At 45.3% G+C, this 23,386-nt stretch overlaps 1 protein-coding gene across 2 annotated transcripts in view; it reads right to left on the reverse strand.

Moving 5' to 3' along the window:
• Positions 1 to 5,389: 5,389 nt before the first annotated feature.
• Cttnbp2nl (CTTNBP2 N-terminal like) overlaps positions 5,390 to 23,386 on the reverse strand; it is a 46,740-nt gene continuing 28,743 nt past the window's right edge. For both annotated transcript variants that reach the window (XM_087624670.1, NM_001107712.2), the window contains exons 4-6: positions 15,746 to 15,976; positions 11,706 to 11,813; positions 5,390 to 9,600 (exon numbers count right to left, since the gene is read on the reverse strand). In XM_087624670.1, coding sequence (XP_087480796.1) covers positions 8,122 to 9,600; positions 11,706 to 11,813; positions 15,746 to 15,976 — 1,818 coding nt within the window. In that variant the 3' untranslated portion in view covers positions 5,390 to 8,121. The remainder of the gene's footprint in view (positions 9,601 to 11,705; positions 11,814 to 15,745; positions 15,977 to 23,386) is intronic.

The raw sequence follows: 23,386 nt of genomic DNA on the forward strand, positions 1-23,386 counted from the left end.
TATTGAGCTGGGAGAAGTCTTCATTGTGCTGCGCGGGGGATTAAGCCCATAGCCTCACATGTGCTAGCAGGAGCACTTTTGCCCACTGACTCGAAGCCCAGCCAGCCTGTGTGACTAAGTGGGTGGCTCTCCAAGATAAGGCCTATCTTACCATTTCAGGGGCTGCCGAGATGGCTCAGCAGCTAAGAATGCTTGCTGCTCTTTCAGAGGACCGAGTTCAGCACTCACATCAGGCCGTTCGCCATTACTGTATCTCCAGGGGATCCGACTGCCTCTCTGGGCTCCCACAGCTGTGGAGCACACATCAAACAAAAATAAAAAAAAAAAAATTAAACTCTGCTTGATGGTGGTGGTGCATGCCTTTAACTCCAGCAGAGGCAGGGGGATTATCTCCGAGCTCCAGATCAGCCTGGTCTACAGGGTGAGTTCCCGGCCTGCCAGGGCTACACAGAGAAATCCTGTCTTGAAAAACAAAACAAAACAAAAAATTCAGTGTCTTCTTGGTATCAGACCTTTGCCAGGGATGTGGAAACACCCTCCAGGCAGCAACAATGGCCGTGGTATGGAGAGGCAGACTTCACTTTTCCATCCTCTGATGGAGCCACTTGCAAGGTTCCAGGAGCCTGCATTTGATCTTTTACAACCATTTTACTCTTTTGTTTAGAGATTTAGACAGTAAGGAGGGAGATGGGCAAGAGAGACCGTTTCTGGGTGATGCATTTTGCAAAAGACAGCACCTTTTCACCCTGCCACAGGACTGTGCCGTGGATTTGAGTTTCTTAAACTGATCCCAGACCTTGCAGAAATTACACACAGGTGCTGGTCATTCTTCCTCAAGTGAGACTGGGCTCTGTGAATCAAGGCTGAACCCTAAAACAAACATGGGGAGATGAGGCAGAACTCCCAGACAACTGCTTTGGCGACAGGAGACTTTACTGGCCTCCTAGTAAACATTTTCGTCCCCTCCCTCATCCGAAGACCTGCTAGAGCTCTTCCTAAGAGCGCTGTGCTAAGGGAAGTACTAGGGGCGTCCTTCTAAAGCGTTTTCAGTAATACATGCCTTTTATCTTTTCTTTTAAAAGTTGGATGATCTCCCTGTTGCCCTAACTGGCCTAGGACTCAAGATCCTCCTAGAATCAAGTAAATTTGTGTGTGTGTGTGTGTGTGTGTGTGTGTGTGTGTGTGTGTGTGTGTGTGTGTGCTGTGTTTTTCCAGCTAAATCGAGAGTACCTTCCCAGCTTATAACAGGTTTAAACTTGTGTCTGTAATAGCTACTTTGGTTTCTGGCTTTCCTTGGATCCTTCAGAAACCTGTTGTTAGAGAGGAATTAATTAAGGCCTTTGTTTTTGCTTCCTTTATCTCAAGACTCCAGGCTCTGGTTAGGTCTGATAAGGCACTTGAGTGGAGCCTGACAGGGTTTTCTGACCTCGTTCAATCGTAGTTCCTTGGTTAGAGGCCCATCTTGGCCTAATGAATCAGCAGTGAGCATCTGAGACTCTGTAGGTTTCCTCTGTGTCACGTGATGGTGATGGCTTTGTCCAAGACAGAATCTGCTATGTAGTCTAGGCAGGATTTGAATTTGTGGCAATTTTCCTGCCTCTGCTAGGGTAATAGACCACCACACTCCGAATTTGGGAAACACAGATACTTTGGGAGCAAAACATTTTGATGAAGATTTCACATGGCTGTTTTGGACTAGGTTCCTAACCCAGGCCCCTAGGGACCAGGTTAAAAATCAAAAGCACTCACACAGAAGCTCCCTCATCAAGATAACCTTATCTGACTTGCAGAGGAGCACAGAGGACAGCCACATTCTTAGTCGGGCTGAGTCCACCAGTGTGGTTTCTTTTAGCTTTAGGTTGATCTGACTTTGTTTTGCCTTACAAGTAACTTTGCAATGACCAAACTACATCCTGCTCCCTTCAGCTTGGTAATCCCCACAAAGTCTTTGCCTGGTGTATTCCCATAACTTATTCTAACTTACACTTGTTAAACAGGGCCAATGAAGATCTCTAGCCTGTTATAGCTTTGACGTTTGGGTGGCATGGTGCAGGGAGTTGTATCTAAGAGCTCATGCATGCTAAGCCGGCCGCCTTTTTCTTTTTTAGATGCTCTCTTTACATGCACTGGCATCTTGCCTGCATGTAAATCTGTGTCAGGTCCCTGAAGTGAGGTTGCAGATAAGCTGCGAGCTGCCATGTGGTGCTGGGAATTGAACCCAGGTCTCTGAAGGAACAGCCACTGCTCTTAACTGCTGAGCCATCTCCCCAGCATCCCGCTCTGCCCTCTTTTTAAAAAGCTCTGTGTAGATCTGGGTGACTTGGAACTCACTACGTTGACCCGCCTTTTGAAGGAGCTAAACCCAAACTCCTGGGACTGACCCAAGCTCTACAATAAGCAGGTTTAGCAAGCTATTACAGATGCTGGCAGGAAAACAAAGGACCCACATTTGGGCAGAGGGAAAGTGACCACGAGACCCAGGGCTGAGGGGTCTTTACAGAGTCTGCTCATTCATTATCATTTGGAGGGGGGTGGGGCAGGTTAGGTTCCTCTGTGTGTGTGCACGTGCGCCCAAGTGTGTATAGGTATGTTTTCAGAGGCCTCACGGGATCCCTTGGTGCTGGAGTTACAGGAAGACCTGGACCTCTGTAGGAGTGGCAAGCACTTTTAACTAGTTCTTCTCTAGACAGGTTCTCAAAAAGCCCAGGCTAGCCTCAAACTCTTTAAGTAGATGAAGTGACCTAGAACTCACAAGTTAAGAGATTGCAGGTGTGTGCAAACTTGCACAACTAAAGAGTGCTTTTATGAACAGTGTTTCCGATGAAACTGCGTGACTATTAAGGAGGAACAGATTGTATGAAGCGGAATGATTTTGTGGGAAGGCAGTCCACAGGTGAAACTATTGGTTCTGAACTGATTGTCCGTCACAGTTTTAGTCTATGTAGAACAGGTGCCATCACCCTGGTGGTGAGCCATGAGACTTTAACACATCTTCAAAGACACAAGAGAGGGTTTGAGGCCAGCCTCGTCTACAGAGTGAGCCCCAGGTCAGTCAAGTCTGCGCAGGGAGACTCTGTTTTCAGCCTGTAGAGGGTTTTAAGGTTATTTTTTCTGTGTATGCGGGTTCTGCCCTCATGTATGTAACATCCATGCAGTGCCTGCACAGGTTAGGAGAGGGCACTGGAACCTTTGGCAATGGAGTTACAGGGTTGTTAGCCACACTGTGTGCTTGGAAATGAACCCGAGTCTTCGGCAATAGCACCAAGTGTTCCTAGTCACAAGCCGTTTCTCCAGCCTCAGTCTTAGACTACTCTCCCTCCTCTTCTGACCAGGGTTCTGACCTTGGTCATATTTGGGGCACCCGAGTTTTTCAGTAACAGATGTGCAATCCTGGTTGTCACTTAACCTGGAGCTGTTGCACCGATCTCTTGTCCTCCATCACCAATCAGCTCACTAGAGATAACAGGTCACAGGAGGATCAGTATAAAGAGTGGTATTCATGTCCGAGCATTCCCTTGGGGCCTGGTACCTCGCAGGTCCTTCTCGAAATGTAACTGACATTCTGGCAGGATTCTCAGAAGCTAAGACTTGTCCTTACACAATGGGCAGAAAAGTCACAAAGAGAACAAGAGAGGGATATGAAGCACTACTTACCAAAATGCAGTCCTTAGACCTCACTGGCCATCATTCTTAGCAGGCTTCCCAGGTTATACACAAGCACAGTGAGTTTGAGGAGCCCCAACCCAGGGTGTTTCCTGCTTTTGGTAATGATGTGCCCATTGATAGGCAAATAGATAGATGGACTCTCAAATTTTCTCAACTAGTTTAAATAGTAGTTAAAAATTAAAAATGACTCCCATGAAATACTGCTCATTATCTCCCCGATTCATTTTTGAAAATGTGTCTCATTCCACCCCAGAGCTGTGGGTGGGACCCAGGGCTTAGCGTGTGCTAGGCAACCATATCACCAGAGCCAGCCTAGCTCCACACCCCAACCCAAAGCCAGCATTTCAGGACACTGGAGATTGTTTCAAGGAATACCTAGACATTAGAAAAACTACCCCCCCCCACACACACACATACACAGCAGCAGCAGTTGCCTGAGGCCGTCATGGGAAACTGGATATTGCTGGTGTTTGTTGAATGGATCATTAATGAGCTTACTTAAGATATGTAAACATCCACACTGTTTGCACATCTTCTGTACATCAAAGGTTTTCAAGTACTTTCGTCTGGCTACAACTTACAATGGCAAATGTGGAGTAGCAGCAAAGGCAGGGACTAGTAAACTTAAGGGAAGCATTAGTCATTTGTGAAATGAGAGGGCAAGGCAAGATCAGGCATTGAAGCTGGAGCCCATGAGTCACTGGTGGCTTCTGGTCTGGTTCCAGTGAAACCATCAACTACCTTTAGCAGACAGGCACATCTACTTTTCTGAAACTACAATATATAGCCTTTGTAAGATTTTCAACAGGCCCAGAACCCCCAAAGAGTTATAAAACTATTAGTAACTGGTCCAGCAAGATATGCCCGTGGTGCATCAGTGGCGAAAATGTAGTGACCTGTTGCTTTCTGGTTGCATTTAGGACCTGCCCTCGCAGGAGAAAATTCCATGCAAGGCAGTGTAAATCTGGCCAAGAACCCACTGGGTTCTATCACTCATAGGCCCTAGGGGTGATTTGCTAAGAGGACGCAGTGCCAACGTGCTATATGTATCCTTATATAGAGAGTAATGCAGCGTTCAGCACCTCTCAGAGAAGCTTCCTTGTGTGGGGGTCAGTGGTTATCACAGGAACTGACAACTGGTGAAGGTCAGTGAATCGCCCAAGTGGAGAGCTCAGCCGTAAGTGTGTATTGCCCCTCTCCCAAGGTTCAGGGGACAACATGGAAGGGGCAGAAAGAGTCTGAAAGCCAGAGGTTCCAAAGGATGGAGACAAATCTGTCTTCTGGACATGACAGGACCTGTACTCATGGACTCAGTAGCTGTGGCTGCCTGCACAGATTAAGCCAGCCACACTGCAGCATGGCCTCCCAAGCTCCTACCCTAGCTGAGTGTTAATGGCAGCCGATGGCTACTAGAGAGGAAGTGACAGTTTTCTGGCAGGAAGACATGCTCCAGTGGATGTCCCTATATCTGCATACATGTATTAGAGTCCCAGTGAGTAAAAGTACATGACAAGTTACTTAAGACTAGACTATTGGAACCCTACCCCCAGCTCTATGTTTCACAAGAAAGCCAACGTCTTAATTTTTGGGGACTTCTAACCTGGATGCCGCCATTGAGTCTGAGTGTTTCAAGTGTTGCTTGTATCACACACTCCCCTTTGTAATAAAATAAACCCGAGCTTTATGGTGTTCTTTGTTTTGTAGACAAGACTTTGCCCAGACAGTGATTTAACTTGTTTTAATGCAGTCTGCTATAAAAATGAAGACTTCTGCATGGTACACTTGGCCTTACAAATGTTAATGGCTAGTTAATGTTTGTGCCACACCTAGCGCATCATAGATTCTGCTGACCAGTAACAGCTTCTCTGACATGGTTAACACCCAAATTGTGAATCATGGAACTTTTACTTAGTGCACACACAATCTACTGCAAACTGAAATACTAATCTATAACATCTAGCTGAATTATTGGATCCATTTCAGGATTGTGCTTATTATCTCAGAAGATAGGAACTAGCAAAAATACACATTCCTTTTGCATATCCCCACCCCTGTATTACGCTGTAAAAGAAATATTGTTCAGTGCACCCCCTAAGAAATAAACTTCCTTATAGTATTTCTCTCTTTCTCTCTCTATATATATCTATCTCCAAACAGAGGAAGAGCACAATGCAACTTTTAAGATTACCACTTAAAGCAAGAGAGGTAAGAACACTCAGGTACTGCAGTCGCTCCTGACTGGAAGGTTCGGTTTTTGATCATCACTGGTCCGTTTGGCTCGCAATAGGAATAAATTCAATGCAGGACTGCTCTAGTTCCCCACGTCTCTGTCATTTCTGTAGTCACACTTCCTAGGACATCAGCCACACTTTCATGTGCATGCACTGACCTTAATCATTTAGACTGTGAGCTGTAGAGACAACAGTGTACTCTTCTGTTGACTTGCCCACTGACTCAATGGGCTAATAAAAATATAATTAAAGGTTATTAACAACTAAATTATTAGGGAGACATTTTGTCTTCAGCTCTGTGGTTCAAGAAGAAAATCAATGTCTAATTCCTTGTGAGTTATCTAACCTGGATGGGTCCACTGAATCCTTTGGTTTTTCAAACACATGATCAGGTCTTCTCACATGATCACCCATTCTCCTTCCCAATAAAAGGTTACAGAAGGCCAGGGGCTTCTGGGTAGATGTTGGCCAGAACAATGTATGTAGACACCAAAGCCTGCCTCTCTCCCACTCTGGATACAAAACTGTAACCAGTGTCCTGAGCTGATCAGTCGGGAGTTCTGCTTGCCAAGAGCAAGACTGTTCTGTTCTGTGGACTTGGTCAGATGTGGCTGACACAGTGGAGAGGCCGGGAGGCTTCTGTCTATACAAACTCGCTACGAGGGAAACAGCATAAGTTCTAGGAAGGGAGAGGCTGCAGTGTGGTAGCTTGCAAGCTAAAATCAGCTGTAGCCATGTTTGTCTAATTAGCAGCATTTGAAAACATTTAGTCAGTTCCTGGTACTTAAAAAAAAACAAATTTTTGAATGAGAATCTTCTTGTGGGGATTTAAATTCCATAAAAGTTTAGAGAACTGGTAACTGTGATCTGCAATTTTTGCATGGTGGCAGCTGGGGCTCAAAGGGTTGGCCCTATTACACACGACTAGGACACTGTGGCTTGCCACTGCCCCTTCTACTCTGAGTGGACAGCACGTGAGGGACTGTGCTGTCTCACTCACTCACTTGGCCAGCTGAGTTCTGTGGCACTAGGACTACTTTTGTGGTGCTTTCCTACCATGCTGACGATGTGAGCTTCATTTGGGATTGAAAACTTCCCTGTCTAATGGATTCCTGTTGACTGGCTGGCTCTAACTGCTTTGGTAGGTAATCTTAACATGCAATTCTGATTCTACTTGTACTGCAAACTCCAAAGCTACAATCACACTAACAGTTATGTGCTTAAGTGTGAGAATGGTGAACATGTAAGGGGCATGTATCATACACATACAGGTACACTTCCATTTGGGCAAAAGTTAATTTGGTTCCATAGATAGAAGTGCTGGCAGCATGAGAATAAATGTAACAATTTGGTAAACTCTATAATTCTGACTTACAATATTACAAAGAGTGACTTTTAAGTTATTGCTTTCTGATCACAGAATGAAGAGTTCATCGTGTCACTTCCTAGTCAAGTAAAAGCAACAGAACCAGAAGGTCCCGTGGCGATGCTTGAGGATGGTTTTGAATGGAGATGTGATTTCACTGTTCAAAACCTGATGCAGGAAACTGAGAATGACTTGATTTTTCATGAGAAAATCAGCACCCCAACTGCTAAGTGCTCTGGAGGGTTTCTCAAGGGCTTTACAGAGCTCAGCCTGACGGAGTTCACGCCCTTCAGAAGGATTCCACTGTACTTATGCAAACCTCGTTTCAGAACACAAAGCTGGCATTAAACAGTCAGAGAGGATTAAAAGCAGTGTTGGTTTTTGACATTCATATTCACAGAGGATCTTATTTTCTGCAAGAAATGCTATGTCTTTTGTTTCTGCCGAAGAATCACATTCATGTGGCAGTGGATTTCAGGCACTTTTAAAACATGTTCATCTGGAATAAAAATCTGCACAAACCACTTCTGCATACTTTGAAATGAGTGCTGAGTAGTTCTAGCTCCCAAACTGACAGCAGAGCACAGCCTGCCTCAGTCAGCTTTCCCATCGCAGCATGCTGGTGACTGTTGACTTGAGATGCACGGTGTCTGAGTCCCCCTCTAGCTTAGTACAAAGAGGTGAAACCCAAAGTACTCAGTTTCTACTTAAAAAAGTACAAAAAGTAAATACACTGAATGTACTACACATACGGCCGTAGCTACTATCAAATAAATAACAGATCTGACTCCAGGGCTTCACTCTGCGGCCTTGGACGAGTCTGGTGGAATGTCAAGTGTCGAGACTCACTCCTGGGGACTAGCTGCTGGTGGGCACAAGCATCTCAACATCTTTGCCATTGGCCACCACGGCACTGGGAGAGCAGCTGCTGGCAAGGTCTTCTGTGGTGGTCAAGGAGGATGCCTGGGAATGAGTCTTGGTCCCTGGAGTGGCGACAGACTGTGAAGGAGTGAGGCCAGGTTTTTTGGGTGGGATTGGTGGAGGGTTTCCTCTCTCAGCTCTGGGGATGGTTGGGGACTTGATTCCCGGAGAAAGGGGGCTCAGAGGGCTGGACACCTTCCCTGGAGTAGGTGAATGGCTGGTGTCGCCTCTAGGATTGGCAGTGCTGACCAGATTTCGGTAGTCTGTCCCAAAAGGAGAACTGTTGGGAGAGACTGGCTTAATTGGCCCTTGGTTAGTGAACCTGGAGAGCACCTGAGTGACAGTGTTTCGGGCCAGCTGCTTGGCAGCAGAGTTGTCTAATAGGGTAGGGGACAGGTCCCTGGATGGAGGGCTCTGGAGACCACTGGCTTGCTGATCCTGATCTGCCTGGGACTGAAATCTGTGCCGAGCTGCATGGAAACGCTGGTTGACCCCTACTTGGTAGGAAGACTGGTAGCCTGGGCTGCTGACTGATGACCCCAAGAGACGCTTGGTTAGAACTGGTGAAGAGCAAGGAGATGATGTCAGAGAGGACGAGGCAGTGCTGCTGGGAGACAGTGAGCTGCCACTGGAAGGGAGATGACTGGGCATTGTGACTGGAATCTCAGTTCCTACAGGACACCCACCATTCTCCATCGGTTTCTCCTGGGCCGGTACTGCCGATTTCTCCCGTGGAGGCCCTTGGTTTTCTGTGCTGCTGTCTGAGGTCAGCTCCCTGGTAGTCTGTGTCTCGGGGTCACAGTGGCCATTAGCTTTTGCATATGGGTAAGGAGCACTGCTGGGACCTGGAAGCCCAGTGTCTGTCAGCTTGGTCATGATGCTGCTGTGGCTTCTTTCTGTCTGAATGCTCTCTGTTTGGCAAAACACAGACACTCGCATGGGAGGCTCTGTGGCTGTGCCTCTGGATGTGGTCACTGGCTCCCGGCCCTGCTCACTGCTGTTGCTGTGCTGCTGGGCTGCCTCTAGGTCTTTCACAAGCTTCTTCAAGCTCTCCATCTCTTCCTTCAGGGCTCGGGTCCGGTTCTCCTCTCGGTTCAGTTTGGCTCTCAGCTGCTCCCGTTCGATATCAAACTCAGACAACTGCTTCTCCACCTGGGCCTCTGTCTGCAGGCCCCGCTTCCGCTCGGCTGCCAACTCTTCCTCTAGTTTACTCGCCCGGCTCTTCTCCTTCTCCAGCTTCAGACTCAGCTCTCCAGCCTTCTGCCCCTCCTCGGCTGCCTTGCTGGTGGCCTTCTTGCACTCAAGCACCAGCATGGAAGACAGCTGCTTGTGGCGGGAACGCTCCTCCTCCAGCTGACTAGATAGCTTCTTCTGTTCTTTTTCAAACTTCTTCACTTGGGACTTTTCAAATTCCAACTAGGAAAAAAAAATGCCATCACACATCTTGATTAGAGTAGGAAAACAACAGGATGCACTGAAAATTACGATGGCGCAGAGCGCGCTCACTGGCTGCTCTCCGGTATTAGTTTGTACGCCATGGTGCTTAGGTTAATTAGTATTTTTGAAGTATGAGAACAGCCCACACAGAACCCCCACACACTATGATTTAATCTTTTCTTGATGACTTGGGAGGCATTTGAGTTCCTAACTGCCTCAGGGTGCACAGCGGGAATATGACGCACCGTTGTGTTTTAGGTATGCGGAGAGGCCATAGACTCAGCCAAAACAAATAACAGAATACCATGTAAGCTGGATCTGGGCATGGACGCTGTTGGAAATCAAACTTAAAGTTGCAGCAATCATTTTGTCTGACCTTAAAAAGAAAGTAAGAAATACAGACAGCTGCAATGAAACTGCTGCTTCTGTTGTCTAAGACTCACTTTCAAATTGAAATCCTCCTTCCATCTGGCAGAACCACCATCCTTGGATCTGTTTTACTGTCTAACATTATCATACAGACTCTGGATGAGAGGGAACAGGGTGATCGAACCCTTCTAATCAGGAATTCCCAATTCAAGACATACTCATAGCTGGGGAAACCAGTTCAGTACCATCACCACCACATAGTACAAGAATAAACAAACAGTTGGTTCATGTCCTGTGATCTTTGTGTTGAGGAAATGATTTAATCCCAATCTGGGGTTTCTACCCCACCTTTATCATTCAGTTTCTGGATAAAACACACACACCCTTTGTATTTACGATAAGCCTTAGTCAACACCAGAGCTGGACAGACATCTACCCTCTGTGCTTTTAGAGTCTACTTTCCTATTGGTAACTCCGACTTATTTACTTCCTATTGGTAACTCAGACTTATTTACTTACTGTGTTGCATCTGTGCTGTTCTTAACTCCAATTGGCCAGTCCTCAGGGCCACGTTTTCATGGCTCACCTAAGCCATGGTGGCTTCTCCTCTATCCCTCTCCTGTCTTCTTTTTCTCGTGGTTCTCCTCTGACCCCCAAGCCTGGGAACTGTAAACCCTGCCTATGTCTCGTCTGCCCAGCTATTGTCTGTCAGCATCGTTATTCACCAATCAAATATAACCTGGGGGCAAGATTACACAGTGTCACTGGGGTCTACATGTAGATTGTCTCATCTCTGGGACAACCAGATCTTAGGGACCCAATATGAGCATTAAAATACATGCAAGACCAAACCTCAACACTCTGCTTCAGGCATACTGGTTTGTGACAGGCCATGCTGTCACTGTAGGTTGTGCAACAACGAAAAGCCTGAAACTCAGAGACCTCTAAAGGATGCACAGGAATGACAGTTCCACAGGTGATCTATGTTTGTTTAATTTTTAAAATTATGTATGCTTGTGTGTGTGTGTATGTGAGTGTGTGTGTATGTCTGTGTGTAAGTGTGTGTGTGAGTGTGTGTATGTGTGTGATTGTGTGTGTGTTTGAGTAAGTGTGTGTGTATGTGAGTATGTATGTATGTGAGTGTATGTGTGTGATTGTGTGTGAGTGTGTTTGAGTGTGTGAGTATGTGAGTGTGTATGTATGTGAGTGTGTGTGAGTGTGTATGTGTGTATCTGTGTGTGTGTGTGTTTGAGTAAGTGTGTGTGTGAGTATGTGTGTATGTATGTGAGTGTGTATGTGTGTGAGTGTGTGTCTGTGTGAGTGTGTGTGTGTGAGTTTGAGTAAGTGTGTGTGTGTGTGTGTGTGTGTGTGTGTGTGTGTGAGAGACATAGGCGATGTGTTACTGTAGACAAGAGGAGGGCAGCAGATGCCCTGGAGTTGGAGTTACAGGCAGGTATGAGACACCTGATATGGATGTCAGGAACCAAACATGGGTCCTCTGCAAGAGCAGTGCTTGCTCTTAAGGGCCATGTCTCCAACCCCAAGTTATCCATGTTTAAAAAAAAAAAAAAAAAGAAAGGCATTTTGGAAATAGATGTGATAAACCTGGAACATTTTGTCTTTTTTTTAAAAAGACTTATAATGTAATTCTGCACACTGAAGTAAACCTAAGTGTCACTCTAGGCAGAGTCATCATGATCCCTCTTCCTGATTACCTGTTGCGTCAGTCTCTCCCTCTCCTTCTCCAGCATGTAGGTGACATCATCTCCTTCCGCGGTATCTTGTGCATGCCTCTGTCTTTCTTCTTCAAGATCCAGGATCACCTGTAAAGGATTTTCAAGCATTAACTTCCAAATATCAACTCAACACTTAGACCACTCAACATCTAAGGGTTCCAGTTAAATAAGCAAACAAAGGAAATCAGCCAGGCTGTGGAGGCGCGTGCTATCTAGCAGGGTGAGAGACAAGTGAGCTACGTGCTAGAAAACAGCATTTACTTTGTTGAAGCATGTGCTGAAGAATGCAAACAGAGACATGAGAGAAACTAATGAGCTGTGGGGGTTGGGAAGGTTTGAGAACCAACAGAATTCCGGGAAATTATATGTAGTTTGGTAGGACTAGGGACCATCTACTGGTGTGAGCACTGTGGGGGTGGGTGGTACCACACCAGGCTGAGGTGTTCCTCTCAATGCTGTCATGGAAGGGACCAAAGCTCAAGCTCGAAACTAAAGATCAAGTCAAACAGAACACCCAGTGCCTTGCTTAACTAATAACACACGTTTGCACAGCCAGATTAGCTGAGAAAGACTCTGACTTCGCTCTATGTGCAGAAAGCTCAGCTATCAGGATCCTACCTGGTGACTATTCACAAGAACTTAACGACCTGCACATTTATCCTATTTCATCTATCCTGGTGCTGAAGGATCTAAACCAGTTCTATGAAAATACTAGCAGAAATGGACATTTCCCATGTGTTGGGCCCAAACCACACAGCACCCAACATGCGAAGGCATCATTCGGGAGCGCCTGTTTCAGAGGTGGCCAGCCTGGACCTCCAGGGCTGTCAGTTACCTTGAAGGGCAACTCTCATGATGTCTCAGAACAATTTTAGGAATGAAGAAAGAAATTTTCTATAACACGAAACCACATTTTAAAGTTTAAAATGAAAACAAAAGAACAAACATGGTGACACATGCCTGTCATCTCAGTACTCAGAAGGCAGAGGCAGGTGGATTTCCATGACTGTGAGGTTAGCCTTGTCTACACAATGAGTTTGAAGCCAGTCAAAACTCTACAGACACAGGGAGATCTAGCATAAAAAAAAAGTTTCTATATACATATACATGTATATATAAACTAAAATTAAGATGTATTAGTATACTTCCTGTTGCGCTAAAAAAAAATCTAGTTTTTAAATTAAATAGAAAGCCTTTGGTTAAATGTATTGTCTAGTTTGAGAGCACTTTAAGATTACAGAAAGGAATAAAAAGACTACAGAGTCTCAGAGATGAGAGACTTAAGAATGTTTTTTAAAGGATTTATTGTGCTTATTTATGCCTGAGTGTGTGTGAGTGCCACATGAGCGTAGTTGCTCACGGAGGCCAGAAGCACTGGATTCTACGGAGCTAGAGTTACAGGTGGTTGTGAGCCGCCTGACGTGCGTGTGTTAGAGCTGAACTGGGTCCTTCGGAAGAGCAATCAGTGCCCTTCACTGCTTAGCCGTCTCTCCCGGCTCCAGACGGGAAGTTTTAAGAACATTCTGAAATGGCAAGCAAGCTTGGGGAGAGGCAGCGAGCGCTTCAGTACGGGAGTGAGGCATCTCACCCCGAAGGCTCCCAAAGAGCTGGAACCTGGAAATAGCAGGTGCTTCAGGAAATCTGGTTCAGAGTCTGGATTTTCAAAAGATTAGATAAAGACTCTTCCTTAAACTTGGCAGGGGAAACAGTATCTGCAATCCCAGTGCTTGAGAGATAAAGTCAAAAGGTCATCTTCAGCTATCCAATGACTTAAAGGCTGAGGAGGGTGGTGATGGTGGTGGTGGTGTGTATGTGTGTGTCACACAAATCCATGTTTCAAATAACAAAGGTAAAGCTACCTTTGAGTACTGGGGGCATTGAGAAAAGGGAAAAAGATGTATGTACCTGAGGAACTCTCCTTCCACTGCAAGCAGCATGACCAGATCATCTGCTGTTGAGATCCTGATCTTTCTGAGAGGACCAGGGGTTAGTTATTAGCCACAGCACAACAAAGGGTAGATACAAGGAGTCTTTGGCAAACTTGGACGATAAGCTTACTCTACTTACGGACCTCTAAGTACTAACTCATTACAGGCAAATTTAGTGCCCAGCTTGGGTAAACACCCAAGAGCAGATAGGTACTTTTTTTTGGCATGGTAAAGCCTACCTTCCCAAGTACAAAAGGTCATCAATGGTGATACAGCACGAGCCTAAGGTCACCCTGGGCTGCAAGAGACTGCCACAGAAACCAATCAACAGACCAAATCAGGTAAACTACTTAGTCTCAAAATTTAATGCTACTTAAAACAAATTGAGACAGAGTGTATTAAGGAATTTTCAATTATTTTTAACTTTCTCCTCTCTCTAATTACCTAGATCAGCAAACTATAATACACCTTCCATGACACCTAGGACATGACACCTACACCATTCAGTACAGGTCAATTCTTCTGTATGAACTGCAAATAAGACTGCCACCATAAAGGATCTGGTGAAAATTTTCTTAGTTACTGCCACAACTTAGGCCGTGTTTCACCACACTGCTATTAATGCTCTAGATGACACACTGGGTTAGACACACTGGACAGATGTTCTAGATGACACACTGGGTTAGACACACTGGACAGATGCTCTAGATGACACACTGGGTTAGACACACTGCCAAGGATGTTCTAGAAGACACACTGGGTTAGACACGCTGCACAGATGTTCTAGAAGACACACAGGGTTAGACACACTGCCACAGATGTTCTAGATGACACACTGGGTTAGACACGCTGCCACAGATGCTCTAGATGACACACTGGGTTAGATACACTGCACAGATGCTCTAGATGACACACTGGTTTAGACACACTGCCAAGGATGTTCTAGAAGACACACTGGGTTAGACACACTGCCACAGATGCTCTAGATGACACACTGGGTTAGACACACTGCACAGATGTTCTAGATGACATATTCTGGGTTAGACACACTGCCACATATGACACATTTAGGTTAGGCTCTTTTAGGCCATAGGCAACTTTTGGAATTTGACTAAAAGTATAAAAAATACCCACTTTCCATAAAAATGCATACAGTTCTGATGTTTTAGGTATTTCCGGGGCCTTGTGGATGGAGTGTGACCTATGGTGGTTAAGGACTTATCCTCTGGACTCAGTGAAGAGACAAGGGCTAACAGGCAAGAAGACGCAGCTCAGGGGCAACAGATGTGGCGTTAGCAGAGAGCGCCCGTGGAGATAACCATGAGAACAAACTAATGTCTACTAAGTTTGCTGATGTCATTTTCCTGACTAAAATGTCTCCTACAAGCCATTGTGTTTGCCTATCTTGTAGGTCTAAATTTAAATGGATAGCTTTTTAAAATGCAGATTCTTGCCAAACCTCACTTGCAGGCAAAGAACAAGCCAGAGAATGAATGCACACGCTGGAATTCTCAAACATGAGACTGCAGGGAGCACAGGTTGGCCCTCCTACCTTGGAGCTATCAGTACCAGAGTGCCTGGCCCACACTCCCAATCCAGTATAGAAAAAACTTAAAGGCAAGCCATCCCAGAAGCCGTTTGCAGCCTTACACCTTGTGATGAAGTGAGAAGTCAGAATGAATGGAAACAATCTCCATGCTTGCAAGGTTAGTACCAGCTGGGTTTATACTCTCTCTCTTCCCCAAATACCTGTTAATCTTTTTATTTATCACTTAAATAAGCAGAGAATGCTATGTTCAGCTACAAGCTTGGTTAAACACCAGCTTGCTGCTAGAGTCTGGAAGACCAAGACTTGGAAAAAGAAAAAGCACCAAGTATTCTGGAGAGACACATCTCGAATGAATGTCATCTTTAGTAATGTCTGGACCTGTGCAATGATCTGTTTCTCTTTGTGCCCTGACTCCTGTGTAACCGAAGAGTCTTTATGATACTCACAAGCTCCCCAGCCCCTCCAATGCCCATGAACACTGGTGGCTGGCCTGAGTCCTCTGAGGACTTCTGAAGCACATGTCTGCCTATGGGCAAGCCTACCTTGCGGTGCCGGCTCTCGGCAGCAGCCAGCTGGGACAGCATGCGCTCCTGCATGTTCTTGCACTGCTTCATCACTGCCTTGAGGATAGAGAGGGGGTTTGTGCACACTGGCTGCTTCTCACTGTCATTTTTCTCTTTCAGTGTTTCAAAATCTCTCTGAAGAGCCATTAGAGGATCACTGATATTGTATTTTCCATAGCGTTCTTCAATGAAAGTATCTCTGTGTTGGGCCTGAGGATAAGAAAAAACAAACAAGAAACCAAAACCATTAAAGAGAGGAATGTGCTGCAATACCAAAGGTGGTAGCATTAGTGTAAACCTGACTACAAATCAGGAGACATCAGGAGGTGGCGCCGCGCAGCAATACAAACACTGACCCAGTATTAGACACTGTGCAGAGCAGGTATGGCCATATCAACTTGGGTGATTTCATAGCCTTATAAGGTAGCACTAGTTATCTCCACCATGCAGTGAGAAAACCATCAGAAAGAGGCTAGTTACTCGTTTAGCTGACTGTCAGAAGAGGTACTTAAACCCAGTTAGCATGGCCCTGAAAGTCCCAAGTCTTAAAGCAGCAAATCCACTGCCTCCACTTGTCTGTGTTACCTTCAGGTTTATCTTATCTTTCTTCTGTATGGCATTTGCATTCCTAAAGTGTTAAGCCGATGACTTTATCGGTTTATATACTTAGAGACAAACGAGGTGCCAGCAGGCATGCGAAGATGCCAGTGTGGACAGAGGACAGCTCAGGTGATCTGTACGGAGAGAACTTGGTGTACTGCTGATGGGTCAAGAGCGGGTAGGTACATATAACGACAGCCGCAGATAAAACCCCTTCTACCTCCTCCAAATTCTACCCCCTTCACAATCTCCGATCACGTTCCTTAAGTCCTTTCTGTTCCCCCAGGTATCTAAGGATCAATAAATGTTTGGAAAGATACTCCAAAGTTTCCTTATCTTACCTCTGTCCAGGGAAGCTTTAGGAATTACATGGTATGAGCAACAAGTACCTCATGTATGTAAACAATGGCATTAGCAGTTTCTACACAGGCTGGGCATGGGAACCTATGCTTTTATGCCCCAGCACTCAGGAGGCAGAGGCAGGTGGACCTCTGTGAGCCTGAGGCAAGCCTGAGCAACATTCTGAGACCCTGTCTCAAAACAACTAACAAACAAAAGTGACAACAAACTATGAAGAAACCCCCAATGCTGGCCATGGTGGCACAAACCCACAACTTTGCATGAGAGGCTGAGATGAGGAGATCCTAAACTGAGGTCAATCTGGGCTATCCAGTGAGACCCTGCCTCAAAACAAACATGGTTTCTGTTGGACTTCTGGTTTGACCTGCAGCCATCCTGTCATGGATGATTGGAGAAGTGTGAGGATATTTGCAGTAGATGCAGACATTCAAGTGGAAGTGCCCTTCTTTCTCTTTAAAAATCCCTGTGTGGGCTGGAGTATGGAGGAGGCCCGTGGCTGGGGAGGAGGCTGGCCTTGGACTCTGGCGGGACTGACAGGCAGGAGCCACTGTACTTGGCCTCTTTCCTGGAGTCTCCGATAGCTCCTGCCCTTCTTATAAAAGCAAGTCTGCATCATTAGCGAAGTAAGTGAATGTTACTGTCACTGAGATTGGTTTTGTAGCCCGAAAGAAAGAGAGTAAGCTGGAGTCTTTTTAAATGTTATGTTAATGACATTTTCTTTTCAAAACACTGTGGAGAGTTGGGATGGGTGAGCAGAAGCTGGGACATTGACTCTGGTCATGGAACAATTGGTGACCCGATGCTAGTTCTGCCAAGAAGCTGCTTGTCAGGTTTGAATGTAGAGTTAACTAATCCTAGAACTCAACTTTAAAAACCTACATGGTGATAATCCCGTGTGACCAGTAGGCATCAGAGTCATAAGCAGTAGTAGCTTCTCTGCTGAGGCCACTCAAGCCTGAGAACATTGTTAGGCTGTCTGCCTTCTGATACTTCAGAGTGACTCCATAGTCATCTGCATGGTTAATTACAACCCACACCAGCACAACCCACACCAACACACAGCTACACCTACAAATCTAAAGTCGTTGTGGACAGACAAAAAGGCTCTGGTCACACAGCAATTCCACCACAGGGTCAAACACAGAAAAGGTCAGCTCCAAGGTTGCATTTATGATATCTAACACCAGGAAAACGAGAGACATTCATTTTTCAACCAACTTAAGGGTTACATGCCTAACTGTAAATAACAGTACTAAGCAAAACTAAAATTCTAAAATGTAATGAAAATCACTTTCATGGGGTGTGTGCTGGCTGCGGCTGGTGCCTAACGAGCAACGACTTCAGCCTAAATGAAACTCACTTTACCTCACGTGTTACCTGATGGCCAGGAACCTAGGACCAGGGGTTAGCTGGGTAGTTCTGGATTGCGATCGCTAGTCACCATGGCTTAAGTGTTGGTTTCCCACAGTGTATGAACAGTGTCCATGTAACAAGACCATCATCTCAGGAGTGCAGCCCAACCTTGGAACATTCCAAATGGGACCACACAGGGTATGAGTATCAGGAGGGAGCTCACTGAGGCTGGCCACAGTCAAGGACTGAGATATGCTGCCACCACATTACATTACAGGGTAAAATATCGTTAATATTTTAGATACTTGTAGCTATTAAAAATGTACTTGAGGGGCCAGGTATTATCTTGGGTTTGAGCTTTGGAGAAACTTGGTAATAAACTTAAAACCAATCAATTTCCTATTTCCGAATTTTTGCTTCAATGACAATATAAACTTCAGCTGAACAGAAATTCCTACATTGTCAGAAAAGACGGTCTTTCATTTCAGAGAAAAGGAAAATTCTGGCTTGCTAGACAGACTGACGACAGAGGTACGATCAACAGCTAGAGCAGCAGTCACCTATTACTCCTTCATTTCCACTTCGCAGGCTGGAGGAAACCCACCAGTAAAGAAAGCTTAAAATAACGTCACAGACCAGCCTTGGAGACGCCATGCCTAGTCTCCAAAGCCCCAGCTGTGTTATCACTGTCTTCAAAAAGAGAGCCAGACACTCCGACTGCGGCAGGAGAACTGAGGGTTCCCAGCCAGCCCGAGTCACATGAGCCACACAGAAGATTTTGTTTCAAGGAGTCACCCCCCCCACCCCAAAGAAATAAAGCCGTTCCCTTTTCTGCCTTCCTGGTGTAACATGTGTAATGACACACGAGTGTGCATATCCCACTCTCGGGCAGGACACCAGTCACTTTACTCTTTGGATGAGAAGTGGTCTGAATCTAAAGGTAAAGAATTAGTCTAGGACAGTTCAGTTGGTTGCTTGCCTAGCATGCATGGAGCCCCGTGTTTCATCCACAGCATAGCACAAGACTGGGTGTGGTGATGCAAGTTTGCTGTTTTGGTACTTGTGAGGTGAAGGTGGTGGATCAGAAGTTCAAGGTCATTTCTAGCTAAATATTAAGTTTGGGGCCAGCCTGGGCTACACAAGAGCCTGTCTTAAAGCAATGCAAAAACAAATCAGTAACTTGGCACACAAGATGGCTTAGCTGGAAAAGGTACTGCTGCCAAGCTTAATGCCCTCAGTTTGATCTTTGAGACCTGAACTGTGGGAGAACCGATCCTGTAAGTTGTCCTCTAACTTCTACAAGAGCGCGGTGGCATGTGTCCCCCCAAATAAAAAAAGTATTTCAACTGCCTTTGAAGTAGGATGAACTTCAAACACTCCCTTCAAAGTAGTCTTCAGGCACATATATTTATGAAGGCAATTATTGACATAAGATTAGACAATTATTTATTATTATTTGACCACAGCGTCCTAAATTCTATTCAGGACTGAGAGTGGATTTAATCCAAGTAGCTGTAAGTGTAGCTGCAAGGAGTGGTATCAACACCCTAATTCCAAAGTCTGTGACAGCTTCTGAAGAAACCAAAGGAATGTGGAGTATGTCTGTCCTTCTGTCAGATCCCTTCCCTCCAGGAAGGAGGCTATGGGACTACGGTACTTTCTGGCCTGGACCCACTTGCTTACTTTTTGATGTGGGGAAGAAAATGTGTATGGGAATTCAACAGGAAAGAAAGCACAGATAAAGAGCAAATAGTCCTGAACATAAATTAAGGATTTCAATGTACATAAAAACCAAAAAAACAAAAACAAAAACCCTTCACCTTTCCTTTCCCAGTAGTTTTAGGTTCACAACAAAATGAGGGAGTTAGAGACTTTCTATACATTCCCACTGACCATGCCAAGGGCTTTCCCCTGACTCCCACCTCTCATCAGAATGGGTCCTAGAACCCAGGACCTCCTCGGTAAGCAGCGAGGCTATAACTCCAGTTCTTTACCTTCCTGCCAGGTGACCACACATCCCTTAGGTCACAAAGAAAGTGTAAAAACAGATGCTGAGGCTGGGTGGTGGTTGTGAACGCATTTAATCCCAGCACATGGGAGGCAGAAGGCAGGTAGATCTTTGAGTTTGGGGCCAGTAGAGTGAACAGAGAGAGTTCCATGACAGCCAGGGCCACACAGAGAAAGTGTCTTGAAAAACCAAACCAAACCAACCAGTCAACCAACCAAACCAAAAAAGCAAAAACCAAACCAAACCAAACCAAACCAAAAGCCAGACACTGACCGTAAACCGAAAGAGAAAATCCAAATGGTCAAGAAGTACACATTAGGATTCAGTTCAGGGCTGAAGAGACAGCTCAGTAGGTAATAGTTCTTTCGGTGCAAGCAGAGGTTATTTCAAGCTTGTTCCTCCTAGGTGACCCCATGTGTGTTGTGTCCCCTATGTCACAAAGCAAAGTCTGCTTTGGATTGCCTCAACTATAAACGACACTGGAACAGGAGAAAGACTGACTGCTGACTCTGCTTTTCCACTTAAGGTAAAAGGAATATATAAATTCTAATACAAAAAGGTATCAGTATTACTATCTTATTTTAAACTTACAAATGTTACAAAAGTCAACAAACTAGAAGAGATTTGGCTGTACATCAAATATCAATATACAAAAGAAACAAACAAAACCCCCAAATAACCAAAATATCCAGGAGTACGAAACTTTGCATACATTTATTTAGTACTTTATTTTTGCTTGGCAGTGCATATGCTGTGATGTTGATGGTGACAGAGGAAGGCAGACTTGAACATGTGAGACATAGCTCTCCGTCTTCAAGGAGAAGAAAATCTACTACACTTTTGGGACAAACTTAACATGAGCAAGGGCAGGCACAGCCTCTGCTTGCTTAATGGTTTCTAAACAGCATCTCTCATGTTTAGAGGACACCAAGTGAGTTTATTTGATTGGGATTTTCTAAGACAGACTTTAAACTGCCAGGGAATAGGAAGGAAAAGGCCAACCCTGGAAGTGGGTGGGTTCTGGCAGATAAATGGTACAATCAGTGACTTAATGAAACACAGGAAACAGGTAAGGTAGTGGTGATTGTGGGGAAGCATGTGACCCCAAACTCCTGGAGTGCTATACAATGGGACTAACACACAGGCTATGAACCTGAAAATCTACTAGAAATGAACTTTAGGCTTTTAATCCCAGTGTACTGAAAAAGCACAGGGCTCGGTGAGTATGGGTATTTGCAGCCAAAACGGACAGTGACAACCTGGATTTGACCCCTGGGACCTACACACCAGAAAAAAAGAACTGACTCCCAAAAGTTGTCCTCTGACCTGTACAGGCTGGTACCAGCTAAGCTGTGTGAGCACTTGTGTATGATTTAGGAGTCGGTTCAGAAATCACAGCTACAGCCAGGTGTGCTGGCACATACCTAATCCAGCACCGGAGAGCCAGAGGCAGGTGGTTTTAATGAGTTCCAAGCCAGATAATGATACATATTGAGACCCTGCCTCAAAACAAACAAAGAAGCAAACAAACAAGTAAGTTACAGTCAGGACCCATTTTGCAGTTGCACAGCTTCCATTGTCCCTCCTCAGAGTCACCCTAGAAGAGGGCTCTCCTTAGCCACATTTAAAGAGCTCCTTTTCCAGGTCTACTGCTGCCTGGGGTGCCAAGTGTACCCCACCACTGAGCAATAGTGCATGTGAGCCCCATCTAAAGCTAAGGACTTTACAAAGGTTACTTTATTTGTATTATGTATGTGTGTCTTTGTATGTACTCACGAGTGCAAGTCCTGGGAGGCTTCATACGAAACCTTGGAACTGGAGTCACAGGTAGGCGTGAGCTGCCTGATGTGGTGTCGGGAATTGACCCTGAGTCCTCTGGAAGGTTAGCATGCTACACCCTGGCCTGAAGTTTGTTTGTACTAACTTTCTGTTTTAGATTTATCTGTGTGTGTGTATGTACACATAAATTTAAAAAGAAAAACATTTAAAGTAGTGTAAATTTGGAAATTAGAGGAAAAAAAGATGATGATGAACATTTTCTACAAGATACAAAAACTCCCAAACCCTGAAAAACAAATCCTCAGTTGGGAGTGGTGATGCAAACCGTTGATCCCAGTACTGGGGAGGCAGAGGCGGAAGGATCTCTGTGAGCTTAAGGATAGCCTAGTCTACAAAGAGGGCTCCAGGACAGAGAGCTACAAAGTGAGAGCCTGTCTCAAACTACCCCTGACCCAACAGAAAGAAAGAGAGAGAAAAAAGAAAGGAGGAAGAAAAACAAGTTGCAATAAATACAAACTCCACAGAACTAGGATAAGTAAATGCATTCTGAAAGTCAGTATCTGTAAATCAGACAGATGCTCCTAAAGCCCTCAGCTGGACAGTGTAGGAAATATATTTTCTTTAAGTACCCAGAAGGTAGGGACAAAGAACACTGTGCTATTTAACACTGTACGGCTAGAGTAACCTCAGTGGGAGAGAGTCTTGCCTAGCTAGCATTTTTAAGGTCCTGGGTTTGGGGGTGAGGGTGGGATCAGGAAGGCAGAGCTCCCATTATTATCCATGGGTGGGGCAGTGCAGGTGACTACATCTCACCTTGACAAGAAAGGATATTAAGACAAAATGTTAAAATGGGGTGGGGCTGGAGAGAAGGCTCAGCCATTAAGGGCACCGACTGCTCTTCCAGAGGACCTGAATTCTACTCCCAGCACCCACATGACAGCTTACAACTGCTTGTAAGGCCAGTTCCAGAGGATCTGACACCTTCTTCAGGTCTCTACTGCTACTGCATGCGTGTGGTGCACAGACATACATGTAGGGAAAACACCCATATACATAACATAAAAATAATTTTTATTTTAAAAAAATTAAAGTGAGAACATTTGTTTCATCACACGAACACAGCCAGTGGCAGAGGGGTGAAGAGCAGTCATTTGCATCCTTTACGCAGATAGGAAAGCAGACGCCAAGCCATGACTTCCTGTCTGAAGAACAAGCTGTTCCCAGAGATGCAAATGACGTGGCCCGATGGGAAGTATCAACAGTGGACGCTACAGTTACGCCTCCCTTCTAAAAAGCACCCATACATGCTGTCTAGTTCTGAGAACTGAAATAGTCATGTAAGGCTTAAAGGGTCTCAACTCATCCTTCCAGTGACACAGAGCTGTGAGTACTACAGCGGCTCTGGACACTGGGCTTCCAGAGTTAGAGGAGAGTAAGCACTGGCTCCTCACGGAATTGACACTTCACGGAGGTAGGGACCACAGATTTACATACAAAATAGAAAGATCCTTGTAATGTCC

Source organism: Rattus norvegicus, chromosome 2, assembly GCF_021556685.1.
Source record: "Rattus norvegicus strain SHRSP/BbbUtx chromosome 2, alternate assembly SHRSP_T2T, whole genome shotgun sequence".
NCBI classification, from domain to species: Eukaryota; Metazoa; Chordata; class Mammalia; order Rodentia; family Muridae; genus Rattus; species Rattus norvegicus.